Source organism: Hemitrygon akajei, chromosome 3 (genome assembly GCF_048418815.1).
Source record: "Hemitrygon akajei chromosome 3, sHemAka1.3, whole genome shotgun sequence".
NCBI lineage: Eukaryota > Metazoa > Chordata > Chondrichthyes > Myliobatiformes > Dasyatidae > Hemitrygon > Hemitrygon akajei.
In genome coordinates, this window is record NC_133126.1 from 178,153,737 (window position 1) to 178,176,896 (window position 23,160).

Consider the following 23,160-nt stretch of genomic DNA (forward strand, 5'->3'; position numbering starts at 1 on the left):
GAGATAGATAAGGCAGTATTGTGTAAAGAGATTAAACTGGAATTAGCACTGCTCTTCAATCAGAAGCCACTGTGGTGAGCAGGCTTGGCAGTCAGTGCAGTTCATTTTATGCGGTCTGGAGCAACTCAGTGATGAATGAATGCCCCCAAAACACAAGCATTTGGAAAATCTGCTCAAATAAGCCCAGTTTGGATTTGGTGGCGTGAAGACCAGATTCAAAAAAGGAGCAACAAATGGACTTCAAAAACATACCCAAGGGGCTGCTGGAATTTGGAGTAAAAAGCAAACTCATGGAGAAACTAGGAGGGTCGGGCATCATCTGTGGGGGAGGGGGGTGTGGCGGAGTTGAGGAATTATTGATTTTTGGATTGATACCCTGCATTCGGACTGAGAGAGATGATGAAAGATAGCCAGTTGAAAGAGGAGCGGGGGAGGGCTGATACAGGGGTGAGGGGTTGTGATTGGTGCTGTGGAGAGAGGGATGATGGGAAGAAGGAACCAGGTTGGGAAATGGAGGCAGGTGGGTCTCAGTGGAAGTGTTCAAAGATATACAGTGGGGCTGATGGAGTCAGGTAGGTGAAGGTCAAGGCAGACTGGAGAGTGAAATGATGGGAGACAAGGTTAAACGTGCTGGAATCTGATAAATCAGGAAAGTGATAACAGGAACCATATGGGGGGGGGGGAGTGGAAGAAGGGCAGCTCGAATCTGATGGAGGTGAGTGAAAAGTGTGAGGTGGTAGGCAGATGTAACCAGGAGAGGGAAAGAGTGATGAAAATGGGTGATGGGTGGCCTATGAGAAAGAGAATAAAAAATGTGTGGATCAGAAGGAGATAAAAGAGGCAGTCTCAGGAGATGAGGGCTACCTTAAATTGGAAGATCTACTGTTCATACTTTTAATTTGCAGATTCTCCGTAAGACCATAAGACCACAAGTCATAGTAGAATTAGGCTATTTGGCCCATTGAGTCTGTTCTGCCATTCAATCATGGCTGATTTATATTTCCCTCTCAACCCCATTCTATTGCCTTTTCCCCACACCTTTGACACCCTTACTAATTAAGTACCTATCAACCTCTTCTTTAAGTATACTTTAAATATACTCAGCCTCCAATGCTGTCTGTAGCAGCAAATTCCACAGATTCGCTGTCCTCTGGCTAAAATAAAATCCTCCCCATCTCTGTTCTAAGGGGATGTCCACCAGTCCTTGGCTCTCCCACTAATGTTGGAAGAGGTGGCATGTTGGTTAGGAGTGTAGTCAGAGTAGCCATAGGAGTCGGTGAAGCTACCATTCATGTCAGAGGATAGTTTCCTGAGATGGAGGCAAAAAGAGCTACAAAAGGGAAAAGAAATGTCAGAAATGGGGCAAATGAATCTGGAAGCAAAATGGAAGTTAGAGAGGAAGGTCGTAAAATTGGCAAGTTCTGAGATTTCAAAAGAAGTTTTTCTGGGGACTAGATGATCAACTCTGCGGGAAAGGCGGGCAGCTGCTGAGGTGTAAGAGTGAAAGGAACATCAGATTTAGAGTGCCAGCAGTGTGGTTTCTAACGGGCAATAACAGAAGGAAGTGGCTTTAGAAAAGTACATGGGGAATGGTTGATCTGGGGCTCAAGGATACGGTTGAACAAGAAGGAATGAGAAGCTTTATCCAAGGATTTAGGAAGCAAGTGATAAGCACACTGGACATGTGGAAAGAGATTACGAGTGATAACAGGGAAGCTGGTCAAAGAAACAAAGGCAGTAAATGTGGTGCAGTAGGTACAACGCCGGATGCTGAGGAGCTCCAGATGGAGAGTCTTGACCCGAAACCCGGACAGTCTGTTTCCCTCCGTAGACGCTGCCAGAGCTGTTGTTCCTCCGGCATGTGGTGTGTTGCTCCAGATTCTGCACCTGCAGTATCGTGAAATGCAAAGCAAGACTTCATTGTGCACTTGAAGTATCTACCCTGCATAAAACACAATTAGAAAGCATGCAAATATTACAAAGAAAGAAAGTGGCAGGGATAGGCTTCCTTTCCCTTCTTCCCTACGAGCTTATGATTTTTAGACATAATCTCCCTGAAAGCAACAATGAAAACTGGATAAATCGATCCTGAAGATAGCAGACAAGTTCTGTAACATTGGGGAAATCCAGCCTGCCAAATTCCTGCTGTGTGTTAGAGACAAGTCTTCATTGCCACATCTGGAGCAAGGCATTAAGTTATGAAAGATGTGTGCTGGAAGATTCTTTACTGATGTAAACAGATGTTTCGAAAAAAACGTCTGAAACAAATTATTTACATTCGACTAGGATGTGTAAAACTCCTCACATGTTATGTAACTATGTATGAAGTATGACTTTTTCTATATTTTACAGTTTATACTTGTATACACACAAGATAACAGGCTCCCAAATTCTTTTAAGTAATATGTCTCACCCTTAAAGCCATTCTGTCTCAGTGTCTTACACTAGACTCATGTCAGCCAGTTCCTGTACGCTCATCTCCATTTCTGTAATTCAGTTCAGTTTTGTTCCATCTCCTCTTGCATTGGTTGGCATGCCATTCTCCCAAGTCATGTGATGCTTTGCTTTGGCCCTGGCACATGGCTGGGTTATTTAAAGCAGCTCAAATGGCTTGACTGATCTATGAATCGCAGAAGAGCTTCAACAGTAAAATGCTTCACCAAAATTTTGAGATTCCCTTCATGTCAATTTACTTCTGAATGTTATATGTGCTTATAGAACTTCGAATTTTAAGTATTACAGTGATCTTACCCCCTGCTGGAATGAAAAGATGTTAAATGAACATCATCAACATATCTCGCATCTTTAATTTGGCATATTTCTTTTCAACCACAGCATGCTGGAGGAACTACGTAGGTCTTTCAGCATCTATGGAGAGGAATAAACAGTCAATGATTCAGGCTGAGACCCTTCTTCAGGGCCGTTATTTTATATAAAATCGAAAGGAAAATAGTGCGGATGCCGGAAACCTGAAGAAGAAAAACCAGAATTGCTGAAAATACCTTGCAAATCATGTAGCATCTGCGGAGAGAGAAAAACAGTGTTAAGGCCTAGTCATAACTGAAAATGGTTAGAGATAAAGAGACAATGAGATCTAGAGAAGGAAGGGAGGGGAGAAGGGAAAGTCTACCATGGGAGGTGAAGTTGGTCGGAGGAATTTAGTTACTGAAAACAAAACTACACAGACGGAATTGTATTTTAGAAATATCAGCCAACAAAAGTGGTTTATTGTTAGTAATTTATTTGCTCTCACTTCCCTATGTATGTATATTAAGGAGGCCTCGTGGGTTGATTTTAACCCTCTGCCTAATCTGAATGGTGTAAATAAGTGCTGAAGCTGACGGTATGCTTGGATCGCGATGTCACATCCCCCTCCCCCTACCCAATTTTCCACTCTTGCCACTGTAACCATGCAGAAGAAGGTTATTTGCTAGTTTAATTAGTTTGGTACAAAACGGTGTGCCAAATGTACTGTTCCTATGCTGTTCTGTTCAATGTTCTAATTGCAGATTGTAGATGATCAATATGTGCATTGGCAGAACCGCTCTATAGCTAACTCCAACTTCTTGAAGTACCGTACATGGCAATACTACAGTAGTAATGTTGTTTAACATTCTTCAGTCCCATGTGTAAAGTGTATAATTTTTATGATGCTTGTCAGCAACATTTATTTTCAGTTCCCACTACTAAACCAAGGCAATAGCGTTACACCACCCCTTTCTTCTATTGTTTACAGGTACCATGCCAGAGCCTCACGGAGTCTTGCAATCTGAAAGTGCGGAGTAACACTTGCTACTGCTGTGACTTGTACAACTGTGCCAAGTGAGTATTCTGCTTTTGATATAATATGTATTCTTTGTGTTTGTACAGTCAAAGTGGTACTGGAGGGAAACAGAAAAGAGGAGAAATGGGAAACTCTATTTTTGTAACTTAGGTATCATTATTTCTTAATTGCTATGAACTTCCTTTTAGGCCAATTTAGAGGGCATTTAACTTAACTATAATTCCATGGGTCATGCACACAAGACTAAATGAAGCCACCAGTTTTCCTTCCCTAAAGAAGCTCTGTGAACCATTTGGATTTTATGAGAACCCATAGGCTGATGATCAGCCACATCAATACTGCTTTTTGTTTTATTTGGGGATTTGGAGAGAATTTGTACACAGCCAGAGGTCATGGTACATATTGGTACCAATGACATAGGTAGGAAAAGGGAAGAGGTCCTGAAAAAAGACTACAGGGAGTTAGGAAGGAAATTGAGAAGCAGGACTGCAAAGGTAGTAATCTCGGGATTACTGCCTGTGTCACGTGACAGTGAGTATAGGAATAGAATGAGGTGGAGGATAAATGCGTGGCTGAGGGATTGGAGCGGGGGCAGGGATTCAGATTTCTGGATCACTGGGACCTCTTTTGGGGCAGGTGTGACCTGTACAAAAAGGACAGGTTGCACTTGAACCCCAGGGGGAGCAATATCCTGGCAGGGAGGTTTGCTAAGGCTATTGGGGAGAGTTTAAACTAGAATTGTTAGGGGGTGGGAACTGAACTGAAGAGACTGCGGAAGAGACGGTTGGCTCACAAATAGAGAAAGCTTGGAGACAGTGTGTGAGGGAGGATAGGCAGGTGATAGAGAAGGGACACGCTCAGATGGACGGTTTGAAATGTGTCTATTTTAATGCAAGGAGTATTGTGAACAAAGTGGATGAGCTTAGAGCATGGATCAGTACTTGGAGCTATGATGTGGTGGCCATTACAGAGACTTGGATGGCTTAGGGACAGGAATGGTTACTTCAAGTGCCGGGTTTTAGATGTTTCAGAAAGGACAGGGAGGGAGGCAAAAGAGGTGGGGCGTGGCACTGTTGATCAGAGATAGTGTCACGGCTGCAGAAATGGTGGACGTCATGGAGGGATTGTCTACGGAGTCTCTGTGGGTGGAGATTAGGAACAGGAAGGGGACAATAACTTTACTGGGTGTTTTTTATAGGTCGCCCAATAGTAACAGGGATATTGAGGAGCAGATAGGGAAACAGATCCTGGAAAGGTGTAATAATAACAGTTGTCATGATGGGAGATTTTAATTTCTCAAATATCGATTGGCATCTCCATAGAGCAAGGGGTTTAGATGGGGTGGAGTTTGTTAGGTGTGTTCAGGAAGGTTTCTTGACACAGTATGTAGATAAGACTACAAGAAGAGAGACTATACTTGATTTGGTACTGGGAAATGAACCTGGTCAGGTGTCAGGTCTCTCAGTGGGAGAGCATTTTGGAGATAGTGATCATAATTCAGTCTCCTTTACAATAACATTGGAGAGAGATAGGAACAGACAAGTTAGAAAAATGTTTAATTGGAGTAAGGGGAATTATGAGGCTATCAGGCAGGAAATTGGAAGCTTAAATTGGGAACAGATGTTCTCAGGGAAAAGTATGGAAGAAATGTGGCAAATGTTTAGGGGATATTTGTTTGGAGTTCTGCACAGGTACGTTCCAATGAGACAGGGAAGTTATAGTAGGATACAGGAACCATGGTGTACAAAGGCTGTAAAAAATCTAGTCAAGAAGAAAAGAAAAGCTTACAAAAGGTTCAAAGAGCTAGGTAGTGTTAGAGATCTGGAAGATTATAAGGCTAATAGGAAGGAGCTTAAGAAGGAAATTAGGAGAGCCAGATGGGGCCATGAGAAGGCCTTGGCAGGTAGAATTAAGGAAAACCCCAAGGCATTCTACAAGTATGTGAAGAGCAAGAGGATAAGACGTGAAAGAATAGGACCTATCAAGTGTGACAGTGGGCAAGTGTGTATGGACCCAGAGGAGATAGCAGAGGTACTTAATGAATACTTGGTTTCAGTATTCACTATGGAAAAGGATCTTAGTGACTGTAGTAATGACTTGCAGCAGACTGAAAACCTTGAGCATGTAAATATTAAGAAAGAGGATGTGCTGGAGCTTTTAGAAAACATCAAGTTGGATAAGTTGCCGCGACTGGATAAGATGTACCTCAGCCTACTGTGGGAGGCGAGGGAGGAGATTGCTGAGCCTCTGGCAACAATCTCTGTATCATCAATGAGGACAGGAGAGGTTCTGGAGGATTGGATGGTTGTGGATGTTCTTCCTTTTATCCAAGAAAGGGAGTAGAGATAACCCAGGAAATTACAGACCAGTGAGTCTTACTTCAGTGGTTGGTAAATTGATGGAGAAGATCCTGAGAGGCAGGATTTATGAACATTTGGAGAGGTATAATATGATTAGGAATAGTCAGCATGGCTTTGTCAAGGGCAGGTCATGCCTTATGAGCCTGATTGAATTTTTTGAGGATGTGACTAAACACGTTGATAAAGGAAGAACAGTAGATGTAGTGTATATGGATTTCAGCAAGGCATTTGATAAGGTACCCCATACAAGGCTTATTGAGAAAATAAGGAGGTATGGGATCCAAGGGGACATTGCTTTGTGGATCCAGAACTGACTTGTCCACAGAAGGCAAAGAGTGGTTTTAGACGGGTCATATTCTGCATGGAGATCGGTGACCAGTGGTGTGCCTCAGGGATCTGTTTTGGGACCCTTACTCTTCGTGATTTTTATAAATGACCTGGATGAGGAAGTGGAGGGATGGGTTAGTAAGTTTGCTAATGACACAAAGGTTGGAGGTGTTGTGGATAGTGTGGAGGGCTGTCAGGTTAAAGTGGGACATTGATAGAATGCAAAACTGGGCTGAGAAGTTGCAGATGGATTTCAACCCAGACAAGTGTGAAGTGGTTCATTTTGGTAGGTCAAATATGATGGCAGAATATGGTATTAATGGTAAGACTCTTGGCAGTGTGGAGGATCAGAGGGATCTTGGGGTCCGAGTCCATAGGACGCTCAAAGCTGCTGTGCAGGTTGACTCTGTGGTTAAGAAGGCATACTGTGTATTGGCCTTCATTAATCGTGGAATTGAATTTAGGAGCCGAGAGGTAATGGTGCAGCAATATAGGACCCTGGTCAGACCCCACCTGGAGTACTGTGCTCAGTTCTGGTCGCCTCACTACAGGAAGGATGTGGAAACCATAGAAAGGGTCCAGAGGAGATTTACAAGGATGTTGCCTGGATTGGGGAGCATGCCTTATGAAAGCAGGTTGAGTGAACTCGGCCTTTTCTCCTTGGAGCGATGGAGGATGAGGGGTGACCTGATAGAGGTGTATAAGATAATAAGAGGCATTGATTGCGTGGATAGTCAGAGGCTTTTTCCCAGGGCTGAAATGGTTGCTACAAGAGGACACAGGTTTCAGGTGCTGGGGAGTAGGTACAGAGGAGATGTCAGGGGTAAGTTTTTTACTCAGAGAGTGGTGAGTGCATGGAATGGGCTGCCAGCAATGGTGGTGGGGGCGGATACAATAGGGTCTTTTAAGAGACTTTTGGATAGGTACATGGAGCTTAGAAAAATAGAGGGCTATAGGTAAGCCTAGTAATTTCTGAGGTAGGGACATGATTGGCACAACTTTGAGGAGCGAAGGGCCTGTATTGTGCTGTCAGTTTGCTATGTTTCTATGTTTTGGTCACCCGCATAATCAACAGCAACTTCAGGATTCTCTGTGAAGTCCAAACATTGTTTTTTAATGTTGGAATTTGCTCAAACAGCTTGTTTGCTCTTAGTTAGCTCTGGCACAGGGCCAATTTCTGAATGGAAGCAAAGATCTTGAGTTTAATTTGTTCTTAATTTTTTTAAGTTTTTGCATTTTAGTTTTTAAAATATACTTTTAATAGCTAGGTATTTAGTTTTCAATTGTCAAAAACATTCAAAGTTCAAAGTAAATTTATTATCAAAGTGCACACATGTCACCGTATACAATGCTGAGATCCATTTTTTTGCAGGCATCCTTAATAAATCCAGAATTAACCAGAATAGAATCAATGAAAGACTAAACCAACTTGGGTGTTCAACCAGTGTGCAAATGACAACAAACTGAGCAAGTACAAAATAAATGAATAATAATAATAATAATAATAAATAAACATTGAGAACGAGATGAAGAGCCCTTGAAAGTGAGTCCATAGGTTGTGGGAACATTTAAATGTGAAGTTGAGTGAAGTTATCCCCTTTGGTTCAAGAGCCTGATGGTTGAGGGGTAATAACTGCTCCTAAACCTGGTGGTGTGAGTCCTGAGGCTCCTGTACCTTCTTTCTGATGGCAGCAGTGAGAAGAGAGTATGACCTGGGTGCTGGGAGTCCCTGGTGATGGATGCTGCTTTCCTGTGACAACACTTCGTGTAGATGTGCTCAATGGTGAGGAGTGGTTTACTCCATCAATGATGAGGATGGACTAGGTTGTATCGGCTATTTTTTGCAGGATTTTCCATTGAAGGGCATTGGTGTTTCCATTCCAGGCTATGGTGTAGTCAGTCAATAAACTGTACATCTATAGAAGTTCATCGAAGTTTTAGATGCCATAAAACATGGAAATCTACAATGTATTAAAGGCCCTTCGGCCTAAAGTGTTGTGCCGACCATGTAACTAACTCTAGAAACTGCCCAGAATTTCCCGACCGTATAGCCCTCTATTTTTCTAAGCTCCATGTACTCCATGTTCAAAGAGTCTCTTAAAAGACCCTGTTGTCTCTGCCTCTACCATCTTCGCTGGCAGTGCATTCCACACACCCACCATTCTCTGTGAAAAATTTGCCCCTGACATCCCCTCTGTACCTACTTGCAAGCACCTTAAAACTATGCCCCCTTGCGTTAGCCATTTCAGCCCCGGGAAAAAGCCTCTGACTATCCACACGATCAATGCCTCTCATCATCTTATACACCTCTATCAGGTCACATCTCATCCTCTGTCACTTCAAGGAGAAAAGGACAAGTTCACTCAACCTATTCTCATCAGGCATGCGCCCCAATCCAGGCAACATCCTTGTAAATCTCCTCAGCACTCTCTCTAAAGTATCCACATCCTTCCTGTAGTGAGGTGACCAGAACTGAACACAGTACTCCAATTGGAGTCTGACCAAGGACCCACATAGCTGTAACATTACCTCACGGCTCTTGAACTCAATCCCACGGTTGATGAATGCCAACACACCATCGCTTTCTTAACAACACTGTCAACCTGCACAGCAGCTTTGAGTGTCCTATATTTGTCTACAAATATTTTAATAAAGCTTGTGACAGCCATGGTGTATTCATCCAGATCTCTAGGTGAGTCCTTTAGCACGTCCCAGCACACCAACTCAGAGCGATCCCATAGCCTCTCCTCTGCCTCCCACGACTTTCTCTTTGTTGTCCTAATCTCTGGAGCGTCGCTCTTTAGCCTCTGCCTGTCTTCAGGTAGGAGAAGCACAACCAAGTGATCAGATTTACCGGAATGCAGTCTGGGCATGGAACAGTAGGCATTCCTTATCTTAATATAGCAGTGGTCTAGTGTGTTGGGACCCTGGGTGCTGCAGGCTATATACTGATGGTAATTGGGCCAGATTTTCTTCAAACAAGCCTGGTTAAAGTCCCCGACTATGATTTGAAATGCGTCAGGATGGACTATTTATTGGTTGGAGATGACATACTGCAGTATCTCAAGTACTTGATTATGGTCACTGGTGATCAAAAGCTTCTGCCAGGAAACCAAGCCTATGAAACAAAAGTGGGAATAAGTCCTTTGCACTCACTCTTGTGCTTGTGTTCCCTCAAAACAATAGGTTCTCCGATCTGACTCAGTGAGACAGAGAAACACAACACCAATTATCTACTTAGAACTGCAAATCTGTGTTTATTAGGACAGACCAGAGCAAGTATTAATAGCTTTATATTGGCATGCGTGGTCCCCGCGCTGCTGATGACCAGCCCGAGAAAAACTACCCTAGGCCCTTTCCACTGATATGAAATGCCACAGAAAGCAGAGCCACACAGAACACCAGCTCATATCACTTAGTCTGAACCAATCGTCACCTGTCACCACTCTTCACCAGTCCCACCCCTGCATCAATAAACTTCCTCCTTCCCATGGTTGTTCTCACAGCATTACATTCTCATGGTGTATACCCACAGCAGTAATCAAACCTCCTGCAGCCAATTCTGTTACATTCAAGGCCACAGTTATGGTGAGATTTGTGGCAAGCTCAAAGATTAACCCTTAACAGTACAGCTTGCACTGTCATTCAAAAGGGTTGTGGCTGATCCTTTACCTCAGAGTCATTTTCCTGAACTAACCAATCAGCCTTGATTATCTACAAAAGGCAGCTTTAATGAGCAGCTTTACTGATGGCAAAATGTTTACTTTTTATGGTGGTGTTTGTTTTGCATTTCTCCTTAAATATAATGACACATGTTTATAACTCTATATTATTAACAATTATGTCAAGGTATTGGCCAGACTGCACTTGGAGTATTGTGAGCAAGTATGGGGAAAAGGCAGGAGAATGGGAGAAAGGAGCAAGGCAGGTTGAGAGAGGTAATAGATTACCCATGATGGAATGGTAGAACAGACATGATGGGCTGAATGGCCCAATTCTGCCCCTATATCTTACGGTCTTAATTATGTCTTCTTGCGATTGAAATATTAATTTGCAGACATATTTTTAACAAATAGCAAAATGAAAAGGTTAGTTTTAGTTTGAAAGAGCTGGAATGAAAGTGATGATTTGATTTACAGCAGTCAGTTGGATAATGCAATATTGCTCATTATCCATGAGGATTTTGGAAACTAGTGTAGGCTCATAGGCTCTGATCTCTCCACTGGCCATACTGATTACGTGCAAAACAGCTTTGGAAAAAGATAAAAATCCAATTCTTATGTAATATGCGTATGTCCATAAGCCAGAAGTGTCATCATGCTGGCAAAAACAGATTCAAATCCGAAAAACACAAGAGTGCGAGAATGAGAACAAGAACAGTACACAAAGATAAATTGCTTTTGTTTGTAGTTAAGACAAATGTTAGAGCAATGCCATTAACTAATAGCTTTAGGTTCATAGAACACTATGACACAGAAGCAATCCATTTGGCCCATCTAGTCCATCCCAGCCCAGTCTGCCTAGTCCCATCAACCTGCACGTGGACCACAGCTCTCCATATCCTTTTCATCCATATACCTGTCCACGCTTCCCTTAAATCTTTCAAAACATCCCAACATAGTTTAATACTGAACCGCTGGGGCAGGTGGCAGAAAGATTGCTCAGGTATCAAGGTTTTTCAAAGAAGGAAAGCAAATTAAAGATAGATAGATAGATAGATAGATACTTTATTCATCCCCATGGGGAAATTCAACTTTTTTTTTCCAATGGGTTTGAGATATTTAAAGAAGCGGGTTCGGGGTGAAAGTGGGGAGAATAATAAAGGTAATTATGTAGGTTGGAGTAAGTGGGTGGCTGATGATCAGTGCAAATCCTCAAAGGGCTGATGGGCCTATTTCTGTGATGTCTATCTCTACGACTCTCTTTTTACTAGATCTTACTGCTGAAAGCAGTTTCTCCTCATCTTCTCCATCAAACCACTCATAGTTTTCAACACCTCTTTAGTATTTCCTCTGATACCTCCCGGCTCCAAGAAGAACAATATCAGCATTTCTCATCTCTCCAGATGTGTGCAACCATCCCCACCAAAGCCCAATAAGAGCTTAACACTCCACCAGCTCCAATGTACAGGATTTTCCAATATTTGATGGTCTAATTTGTAAATAAAATCCATTTTCAATGTTTGATGGCCTAACTTGTAAACAAAATCCATTTTTAAGTATAGATGACCTCCAAGGAACATTAAAAAATCATCAATAATATAAGAGGCCATGGTGAGGTTGCACTTGGGGTATTGTGCACTGTTTTGGTCATCCGGTTAAAGGAGAGATGTTATTAAACTTGAAAGAATACAGAAACAATTTTTCAAGATGTTGCCTCGGCTTGGGAGCCTGAGGTATAAGGAGAGGTTGCGAAAACAAAGACTTTATTCCCTGGACCATAGGAGGTTGAGGGGAGACTTTATAGAGGTATATAAAATCATGAAGATTATAGTGGTCATATATGCCTGGGGCCTAAAGGGATAGGGGAGATATTAAGGTGAACAAATCCCCAGGGCTAACAAGGTATTCCTTCAGGCCCTGTGACAGGCTAATGCAGAATTTAGCAGAAATTAGAGGTTGCCTTAGAGAGATATTTAAAAAGTCCTTAGCCACAGGTGAGATGCCAGATGATTGGAGGACGGCTGATAAGACCATAAGACATAGGAGCAGAATTAGGCTATTTGGCCCATCTTGTCTGCTCTGCCACTTGATCATAGCTGATCCATTTCCCTCTCAACCCCATTCTCAACCTTTCACGCCCTTTATACACCCAATGACCTGGCCTCTGCAGCCCCCTGTGGCAACAAATTCTACACATTCATCAGCCTCTGGCTAAAGAAATTCCTCTCATCTCCATTTTAAATGGATGTCCCTCTATTCTAAGGTTGTGCCCTTTGGTCCTAGACTCCCCCACTACAGGAAACATTCTTTTCACATCCACTCTATCTAGGCCTTTCAACATTCAATGGGTTTCAATGAGATTTCTGTCCCTCCCCCTTTCATTCTTCTGAATTCCAGTGAGTACAGGCCCAAAACCATCAAAGCCTTCTCATATGACAAACCTTTCATTCACAGAATCATCTTGGAAACCTGCTTTCAACCCTCTCCAATGTTAGCACATTCTTTCTTAGATAAGGGGCCCAAAACTGCCCACAGTACTCCAAGTGAGGCCACATCAGTGCCTTATAAAACCTCAGCTTTCCACCCTTGTTTTTATATTCTATTCCTTTTGAAATTAATGATAACATTGCATTTGCCTTCCTCATCAGACTCAACCTGCAAATTAACGTTTAGGGAATCCTGTAAAGGACTCCCAAGTCCCTTTGCACTTCAGATTTTTGAATTTTCTCCTTACTTATAAAATAGTCTATGCTTTTATTTCTTTTACCAAAGTGCATAACCATACACTTCCTGACATTGTATTGCATCTGCCACATCTTTGCCCGCTCTGCTAATCTGTCAAAGCCCTTCTTCAGCCTTCCTGCTTCCTCAATACTACCTGCCCCTCCACCGATCTTTGAGTCGTCTGCAGACTTAGTCACAAAGCCTTCAATTCCACCACCCAAATCATTGACATGCAATGTAAAAAGAAGTAATCCCAACACACCACTAGTCACCGATAGCTAACCAGAAAAGGCCCCCTTTATCCCCACTCTTTGTCCCTTGCCAATCAGACAATGCTGTATCCATGAGTTTTTCCTGTAATACCAAGGCTGTTATCTTGTTAAGCAGCCTCAAGCACAACACCTTGTCAAAGGCCTTCAGAAAGTCCAAGTACACAACACTCACTGATTATCTCTTTTATCTATCCTACTTGTTATTTATTCAAAGAATTCCAACAGATTTTTCAGGTAAGATTGTCCTTTAAGGAAACCATGCTGACTTTAGCCTATTTTATCATGTGCCTCCAAGCACCCCAAAATCTCATCCTTAACTATCGACCTAAACATCTTCTTAACCACTTAGGTCAAACCAACTAGCCTATACTTCCCTTTCTTCTGCCTCCCTCCCTTCTTGAAGAGTGGAGTGACATTTGCAATTTTCCAGTCTTCCAGAACCATGCCAGAATCTAGTGGTTCTTGAAAGATCATTACTGATGCCTCCACAATCTCTTCAGCCACCTCTTTCAGAATTCTGGTGTGTAGTCAATCTGGACTTATCTACCTGCAGATTTCTCAGCTTCCCAAACACCTTCTCCCAAGTAATCGCAACTGCAGTCACTTCTGCCCTCTGACATTCTTGAACTTCCACCAAAGTCTTCCACAGCGAAGAGTGATGCAAAATACTTATTCCGTTCATCCACCATTTCTTTGTTTTCATTACTACCTCTCCAGCAACATTTTCCAGTGGTCTAATATCCACGCTCTCTCCTTTCTTTTACTCTTTATTATGTATCTGAAAATCCTTCTGGTATCCTCTTTGATATCATAGGTTAGCTTACCTTGATATTTTGTCTTTTCCCTCCTTACGGCTTTTTTAGTTGTTTTCTATTGGTTTTTAAAATCTTCCCAATCCTCCAACTTCCACTAATATTTACTCTATTATAAGCCTTCTCTTACGTCACACTAACTGCTCCTTCAAGATTAAGTCAGGGAATTTTTCCCAGAGCAGGCTGTTATGACTTGCATAGCCATGTACTCGAGAGATTAGAATCGGCCCATATTTGTTAGGACATTATTCAGCATCTAATTACTTTTCTTTCTGTAGTGGTGATTACCTGAACAATTACTTTGAATTTGTTGGAGTGAAGAGTTGCCAGGAGGTACAAGTGCTTTATATTATGATCTGGCTCGTCACAGCGCTGAATGTTTCTGCCTTCCTTTTGGGAATTATCACCACTGCCATCCTTGGCAGCTTCAAAAACATGGTAAGAGGATGTAAAATTGCCAAGAATTTTTCAGTCTTGATCAGGGTAACTTTTCATTGCAGCTGCAGTGAGTTGTGGAGAAAACACTTATAGGATGAGTGCCTTGAAGTATTTTAATGTGCTTTAATACTCGAAGCATATTTGAAGAAAAATTCTTAATCAAGTAGAATATCTTTCTTCTCAAAGTGCTCACTAGCTATAAGGAGAGGATGGACAATCTTGGACTGTTTTCTCTGGAACGTCGCAGGGACGCCCTGACAGAAGTTTATACAATTATGAGGGACAGGGGCAATTATCAGGGTCTTTTTTCTCAGGGTCGATACTCAAGTACCAGAGGGCGTAGAGTTAAGGTGAGTAGACTTAAGCCAATTTTTTTTTCATACACAGATGCCTGGAACATACTGTCAGGGAGGTGGTGGAAGCGGATACAAGAGGTTTAAAGGGTATTTAGATTGGCATGAGAGCTGTCAGAGGATGGGGTGGGGGGGGGGGGATACAGATTATGTGCAGGCAGATGGGATTAGATTAGTTTGGCATCATGGTCAGCACAGACGTTATGGGCCAAAGGGCCATTTCTGTGGTGTGCTGTTCTGTGTTCTTTTCTATTCAAATTGCTTCTTAGCATTTGACCAAATTTTAGTAACACCTCCTGGAGCTGGTTCTCCAATACCTTATATGAATCAATCAGCTGCACTCCCCCTTCCTATCCAATCAGTAATTTCCAAGATACAGACAGACAGACAGACAGACATACTTTATTAATCCCAAGGGATACAATGCAGCAATAAAGATGAAAAAACATTAGGTATACTCAGAAAGCTCATGGAGAGAGAAAAGTAGCTAATGATTAAATGTCTTTTCATCCAAGCTGACAGGTATTTAACCAGAAGTGATAACGATGCTTCTCTCTTCATTGAGGATGTCTCCTTCATATATGTTCAGTCTGTTTCTATTGTAACCATGCAGTCAGTACAATGCAAATCCAGACTTCGTATTTTCCATTAATTTTTTTTTCAGCCAGTTCTTGCAAAATTGGCTTTTAAATGTTTCAGGGGTAATTGGCTTCAAGAAGATTGGAATAGCTGGGTGGCTCTTCATTGTTCAATACCTTATTCTGCCTATTGAGTTTTCAAATATCGGTAATAATGCATCTGTTATGCTGTAGGCAGACTCCATTCTAGATATATGCCATCAGAATTTCATTAGCACTTTTCCGCTGTGGCACAGTCAGTTGAGGTTCTGTTTACAGCTCTCTGTATTGATCTTCCTGACACTGCATGGGCTTCCTGCGGGTGCTCCAAGATGCCAAAGAAAAGCAGCTGGGTAGGTTATTTGGCCACTGCAAATCTACAGTAAGTGCATAGGTGTGTGGTAACATCTGACGGGGGAATTGCTGGGAGAGTGAGGGACTAAAATGCAAATGGTGTTGGTTCAGTGTCAAAGGTTGGTCGGTGGTCAACATGAGCTTAGGCAGAAGAGGAAGTACAGATGCTGGCGATCTGAAGCAAATCACGCGAAGTGCTGGAGGAGCTCAGCAGGTCAGGCAGCATCCCTGGAAAGAAGTGAACAGCTGAGACTCAGGCTGAGACTTTTTCTTGTGAGCTGAGGGTCTATTTCAGTGATTTATGATCCTATTTTCAAAGAAAAATAGCCAAATCATTTGAATAAGCTGCAGGATATCACTGGAACACTGATAGTCAAGGCATTAACATTCAAGCAGAATATTTATGCCCCAGCTGCTGACGCAGTGGGGCATACAGTATAACACAGTTAATGCAGCAGTTAGCGTAACACTATTACAGTGTCAGTGACCCGAGTTCAATTCTGCCTCTGTCAAAATTATATTAGCATTATATAAAAGAAACTTCAATCTGCACAGCTATGTGCTTGGGAGCATTTCAGTTGCTGCGCACCCACACAGGTTAGAAAGAACAGTGATGCTGAAGTCATCAAACCTTTTTCTTTGTTTCCTTTATCTAATGCCCCATTTGAAATATAATGGCAGCATGTACTATGAACTTATTTGTTGTATTTCTAATTTTCAGCCATGAATAAACTCACCACAGTTATTTGTTGTTGTTCCTTTTCGTGCCTTGTGGCGCCTCGGGTGGCATTTTCGTGGTTCCCGTAGCACTTGACTGTTTTTTGTGAGGCCAAGTTGCTAACGCGATGCTCAGCATGGCACGGAGCTGGCCAGATTCAAACTCAGGACCATTCGCCTCAAAGCCTGGTATTGATGCCACTAACCATCACCCTGCTAACAGCTACTTTAGTCTTGCAAAATAATCTGCCTGTTCTTTTACAGGAGTCTCTCATTGGACCTGAGGTTAGTTTTCAGCTCTTCCACATTCAGAATTCCAGATACAAGTTTAAGGAGCAGCGGGAATCCCAGCCCATACTATCTCCATCTGCACCGCTCCTGCTACACGAACATGCAGTAGACACAATGCATCAGGTATTTGCTTCTTTATTCTGGGCATTTAGAAAGGTGTGGACTTTTCCAACGTATCCTGACAGCAAGCTACAAAAAGATGAATGAATGAAATTAATTTATTTCGGTCAGTACAAACATAACAAAAACATAAAAAAGATAAAAATATGTTGTTTTGTTTTTTTTCTGCCAAAGTTCTTCATAGATTCCTTTAGCTGCTAGAGGCATTACATTGTCTGGAAATGGTCGGTGACTACGATTTCTTTTCTTAGCATCAGTTTAAGAAGATTATTTCCCTGAATTTTTAATGTTAGTTACAAAATATGACTTTCGCCAAGTTAGGACATAGAACAATACAGCTCAGCACAAGCCCTTCGGCCCATAGTGCTGTGCCATCCTTTAATCTATTCCTAGATCAATCTAACGCTTCCTTCTCACGTAGCCCTCCATGTTTCTTTCATTCATGTACCTATCTAAGAGTCTCTTAAATGACTCCAATGTATCTGATCTGTCACCACAGCTGGCAAAGCATTTCACACACCCACCATTCTCTGTGTAAAAAAAAAAGCATCTCTGATATCCCCCCCTTATACTTTCCTCCAATCACCTTAAACTTATGCTCACTCATATTAGTCACCACCACTCTGGGAGAGAAGTGCTGGCTGTCCACGCTATCGATGCTTTGTATCATCTTATACACCCCTGTCAAGTACCCCGTCATCCTCCTTCACTCCAAAGAGAAAAGCCCTAACTTTTCCTCACGAGACACGCTCCCTTATCGAGACCAAACCTGCAATGCCGTAGATTTTGGAACAGAAAAGACGGCAGATATTGGAATCTGGGGCAATAAATAATCCGCTGGATGATCTGAGCAAGTCGAGCAGTGTCTGTGGGGAGAAAGAAATTGTTGACGCTTTGTAATGAAACCCGGCATCAGAATCCAATTGTGTATTATCATTGACGTAGGTCATGAAATGTGTTGTTTTGTGGCAGCAGTAGAGTACAAAACATAAAATATACTAAATTACAAAAAGAAATATCCCCTGTAAATAGTGAAAAAAGAGCCAAGATAGTTAAGTGCTTCATTGTTCATCTGATGGCAGAGGGGAAGAAGCTGTTCCTAAAGTGCTGAGTGTGTGACTCCTCCCTGATGGTAGCAATGAGAAGAGGGAATGTCCTGGGGGGTGAGGGGCTTTAATTATGGATGCCGCCTTCTTGGGGCACCGCACTTGAAGATGTCCATGTAGATGGGGAGGGTTGTGCCCATGGTGGAGCTGGTGGCAGCTCTTTCTGATCCTGTGCAGTGGCCCCTCCATACCGGACGGTGAATGCAACCAGTTAGAATGCTCTCCACGGCACATCTGTAGAAATTTGGAGAGTCTTTGATGACACACAACATCTTATCAAACTCCTAACTAAGTATAGCTGCTGTCTATACCTCAGTTGAAATGCCAACAGTCCCTTTGCCCCCACAGAAGCTCCTCAACCTGCTGAGTTCCACCAGCAGGTTGCTAATACCACAGACAAGTGTCCTTTTAATTTTACCATTCAAAGAGCAGTTGAGACTACAACTAGAGATCATGGGTTAAGGGTGAAAGGTGCAAAGTTTAGGGGGAACATGAGGGGTAACTTCTTCACTCAAAGAGTGGTGGGAGTGTGAAATGAGCTGCTGGCACAAGTGGTGCATGTGAGCTCAATTTCAACGTTTAAGAGAAGTTTGGATAAGTACATGGATGGTAGGGGTATGGAGGACCAGGCAGTTTAAATGGTTCAGCATGGACTAAATGGGCTGAAGGGCCTGTTTCTGTGCTGTACTTTTCTCTGTAACCATCCCAATTAGTCAGTTAGTCTTTATGTAGGATGTTAGTAAAATGGAGTAGAGAAACTGCTGAAAAATGTGCGTGTGTGTGTAAACAAGCAACATAGAACAGGCAGATTTTTTTTTGAACTGCTGGTTCAAATGTTTAGGACTTGTCTTTGGTAATCGACTGATATTACTTTGGCACTAAACATTTCACTAATTTAGTGCATTATTGTTAAATTCTACATCACTTGAGCTGAAAGCTTGTAAGTAATCACAAAGGTTAAATTAGATGGAGGCTCCTCTTCGTTACTTCATCCAGCATTTTAGATATCTTCAATGCAGGAGAGCAACATGGGTCTCTTCAGGGGAAAATAATTAAAGAAATGACAAGCAGTTCCACATCTTTTTATTGTCAGTGTAACTGCAGTTGTGACGGCTTCTGGTGGATGTAGATGCAATTAGAGAAGTAACTGTAGTGTAAACCCTTTTCACGATTAGTACAATTAGTACACGCTATGAAATAAAAATGTCCATTTGAAGTGATAATGATCTTTCTTTCCTCAGGGACCCCCTGCTCAATACATGTCAATGCCTGCATCGCTGCCTAGCTGCCTAGATTTTAACAGCGTAAGGAAGGACACCAATCCTCCTCCTTTTGCTCCGTTGTATAATTTTCTGCCGGATTAGTCAGTGGGATCTCCGACTCTGTGAAAAGACCAGACTACCCTGTCACTACACGTTTGGTATACCCATCTGCAACCCAAACCCATCAGACTTCAAGGGGTTATCCGTGTTTATGTACAGTTGTATTCAGTGGCTGATAAAGAAAATGGCTTACTTTATTTTTATCCCCTTTTCCTTCAGTGTGAGATAATCTGAGTGTTGGACTTTCTATCACATATTTACAACATTGTACAAAATCGATATCTGTCCCTTGAGATATTTGTCATAGTGTGATATGAGTTGATATCACTTTGTTAAACAGCTATATATATATTTATATCATACAATTTGTAGATTTTCTTATATTAGCTACAATAGAATTTACATAAAGAAAGTATCCAACATTATAGCTGAATTTGCCACATAGTAGAATGAAGTAAAACTCCCAGTTAGTCCTGCTTGTAATGATATTACTTTGCCTTTCTGTCCATAAGGAACAGCACACTGCACAGGGCAGTGCACCTTCAGTTTACAAAAGACATAATTATTCAATGTGTACTGACTTGCATCGATTAGGAATTTCAGGACTATTCATTCCAGTTTATTTGGAAGGTTTTGTGGTCAGTTTCCCACCTTCCCCCACAGTAGACGAGCTCACTCATAACTCTGATACTCTTCATCGAAATTCATCCCATGGAACCATGCAGGTCACCATTGATTGACTTCCAATGCACCAGCGATTTCAAAATTCCAATCCGTTTTCCCCCCTCCCTTCTCCAAATACCCATAACCGCAAACTGTCCCAGAACCTTGTAAGACTTTATATTCATTTAACTGCTTTCTCTTGTAATTCTCCTGCTTCCTTTGTCCCACTTTGTTAGCTGCTCGTTCAGCCATCTTATTCCAGAGCAATGAACGGTCTCCCTAAACTCTAAACCTCTCCTGTGCCTTCATAGTCCAGTGTTTGCACAGCCAAGAGTTCACATCTGCAGTCCTGCCGTGCCCAGTTATCAACGGACAGTGTAATGGCTAACAGACGGAGGAGTCTTCAAGAACATTTCCTTCTCAGTGGCAGCAGGGTCGACTCTGTGAATACTGAAGGAACCCACCTTCAGCCAGGCCTGCCAGGTAGTTGTTCCTCGAGGCGCATTGGGCGGCAACCTTCCCGTTTCTTTAGCGTCTGTCTGTTTATTTACGAGGCCGAGTTGCCAGCGCGACACTCAACCCAACACAGCTGGAAAGCGTGTAAGGAGTCGGCCGGATTCGAACCCGGAACCACTCACCTCACAGTCCGGTGCGGATGCTACTACACCATTGGCCGGCTGAGACGTGCTAAGTGGATGATCCATTTTGCGTTCCCAAGTCTCCGTCATTACAGAATTCAGTTTTCAGCCAATTCAGTTCATTCCTTGTGATACAAAGAACACTGATACTGCAACAAATCAAAATCAGGTTTATTATCATAGACTTACGCCACAAAATTTGTTATGTGGCAGCAGTACGGTGCCATGACATAAAAATGCTATAAGTTACAAAATAAGTAAATAGTGTAAAAAAAGGAACAACAATATAGTGTTCAAGTGCCAAGGGGAGATGCTGTTCTTGCGTTGTGGGTCTTCAGGCTCCCTTACCTTAGCCGCTCCCTAACGGTTGTAATGAGAAGGAATGTCCCAGATAGTGCGTGATGGATGTTGCTGCTTTGAGGCCCCGTCTCTTGGAGAGGTCCTCGATAGTGGGCAGGGCTGTGTCCAAAATGGAGCTGGCTGAGTCTTCAGCCCCCTGCATCCTCTTGCAATCCTGTGCATTGGAGACTGTGTGCCAGGTGGTGATGCAGCCACCAGGGATGCTCTCCGTTGTGCATCCGCAGAGATCCGCAGGAGTCTTTGGTGACATTACCAATTCTCTTTAAAGCAAAGAACGTGACGACGTTCAGACTGTAGAAGTACAGCAGAACCAGGCACTTCAAACCAAGCTCTGCTCTACCAACCTCAAGGCAGGTCAAGTTTAATTTCATTTAACTGTATACACATATACCATCAAATGAGACAATGTTTCTCCAGACCAGGGTGGGAAGCCCAGTAACTCACTATAACTGGGAAAGTAAGGATAAAAACTACAAAATGAATTACGCATAAGTAAACAAAGTGAAATTTATAAATTTATAAATTAAATATTGTAAGGTACAGAACAGATTAAGCAGTGGCACTTCAAATTTGACACACAGCAGGGATTTCAGAAGCCTAATGGCCTGAGGGAAGAAGCTGTTTCACATTCTAACCATTCTTGTCTTTATGCATCGTAGTCTCCTGCCTGATGGTAGCAAGTCAAAGAGGATGATGGATGGATGGGTGGGATCCTTGATAATATTAAAGGCCCTGCATATGCATGCTCTCCTGATAAATGTCTCCGATGGATAGTACGGACACCGCTGTGATCCTCTTCGCTCTTCTCACAGTCCTTTGTAAGGACTGCTGGCCCGAGGCTCTGCTACTCCCATACCAGATGGAGATGTAGCTTATCAGGACACTGTCGATAGTGCTCCTGTAAAATGAGGGGTGGAGGGGGGGCTCACTTACCTCAATTCAGAAAATTGCCTGGAGCAGGAGTAATTAAACACAGCATATGGTCAATCAATTACCGATGTTCTGAGAAGCGCCCTTGATCTGTCTGACAAGTGGCATTCATAGCTCCAGCGTGCTGTGTGCACTTGCTCATTGGCAGGACTTTGAGTACAGACTGCCACGTAGACTTAGTCTATACATGGTGCCAATAGGAGGCAGAGGTGATGGTCAAGAGTTGTTTTTGCAATTGGAAGCCCGTGGCCAGTGGAAGAACATTAAGATTCTTACTATCTGTAATCTCCATTAACAATTTGGATGTGAATATAGTAAGTAAGAATAACAAGTTTGCAAGTAACACAAGAATCATTGGTGTTTCTGAGATTATGGAGGGTAGTCTTCAGCTACTGAATGGTACTTACAAAGTTGGTGAGATGGGCAGAGGAATTATTAATAGAATTTAATCCCAAAAATATAAGTTGATGCATTTTAGGGAATGTAAATTTATGTAATTAAATACGATGGAATTTCAAAGGAAAATAGCATCAGTGCTACTGTATTGTAAAATTTCATATAGTTGACTAAGGTCATCAGGGAAAGAAACCTGCAAACTTAAAGCAAAGCATCTTAAATTGATCACCAGTGAGTGTTTTGCCATTATAATATTGTTCACTGATATTGGTACAATGTTCCTTCCTTAGTAAATGTGTAGTCTATGCGTGTTTGCAGCTTGATCTTGACATTTACAAAGTTGCTTGATAAAAGACCTGCACCGTACATATGCCAGACAATGGACATACCAACAAAATGTCCGTTAACATTTACTGTTTCTATTGCAATGAACAGATTCCTGCTGTAAAAGCATCTTTTAGTAAGAAAAAATGTATTGATGTTAATTAATACAATATTAAAACTGAAAACGGGAAGATTTGAGATTTTGTTGAATGTCTCATTTTACTGCACCTCAGGGAATATGGAACTGGTTATAACGTATGAAGACTGTTACTCAGGAGAACAAATGTAAAGATCCTACAAAAGTTCACTTTTGCATTCCTCGGTTTTTATCTCTACACCACTTTTAGTTCCTGAATGAACAGCACTGCAATTACATGGCAAAAGTAAGACCATAAAACATCGGAGCAGAATTAGGCCATTCAGTCCATCAAGTCTGCTCTCCCATTCAAACATGGCGGATTTATTTTCCCTTTCAACCCCATTCTCCTGCCTTCTCCCCATAACCTTTGAAACCCTTATTAATTAGGTACCTATCAACCTCTGCTTGTAGTATACCCAAAACTTGGCCTCTACAGCCACCTGTGGCAATG

The 23,160-nt window shown here is 42.2% G+C and overlaps 1 protein-coding gene across 1 annotated transcript in view; it reads left to right on the top strand.

The window, feature by feature from the left end:
* Nucleotides 1–22,753, top strand: part of LOC140725671 (transmembrane protein 255B) — a 101,091-nt gene extending 78,338 nt beyond the window's left edge. Inside the window, exons 6-9 of the mRNA XM_073041453.1 lie at nucleotides 3,737–3,822; nucleotides 14,220–14,379; nucleotides 16,685–16,834; nucleotides 19,179–22,753. Of these exons, the coding sequence (XP_072897554.1) occupies nucleotides 3,737–3,822; nucleotides 14,220–14,379; nucleotides 16,685–16,834; nucleotides 19,179–19,301 (519 nt within the window). The 3' untranslated portion in view covers nucleotides 19,302–22,753. The remainder of the gene's footprint in view (nucleotides 1–3,736; nucleotides 3,823–14,219; nucleotides 14,380–16,684; nucleotides 16,835–19,178) is intronic.
* The last annotated feature ends 407 nt before the right edge of the window (nucleotides 22,754–23,160 follow it).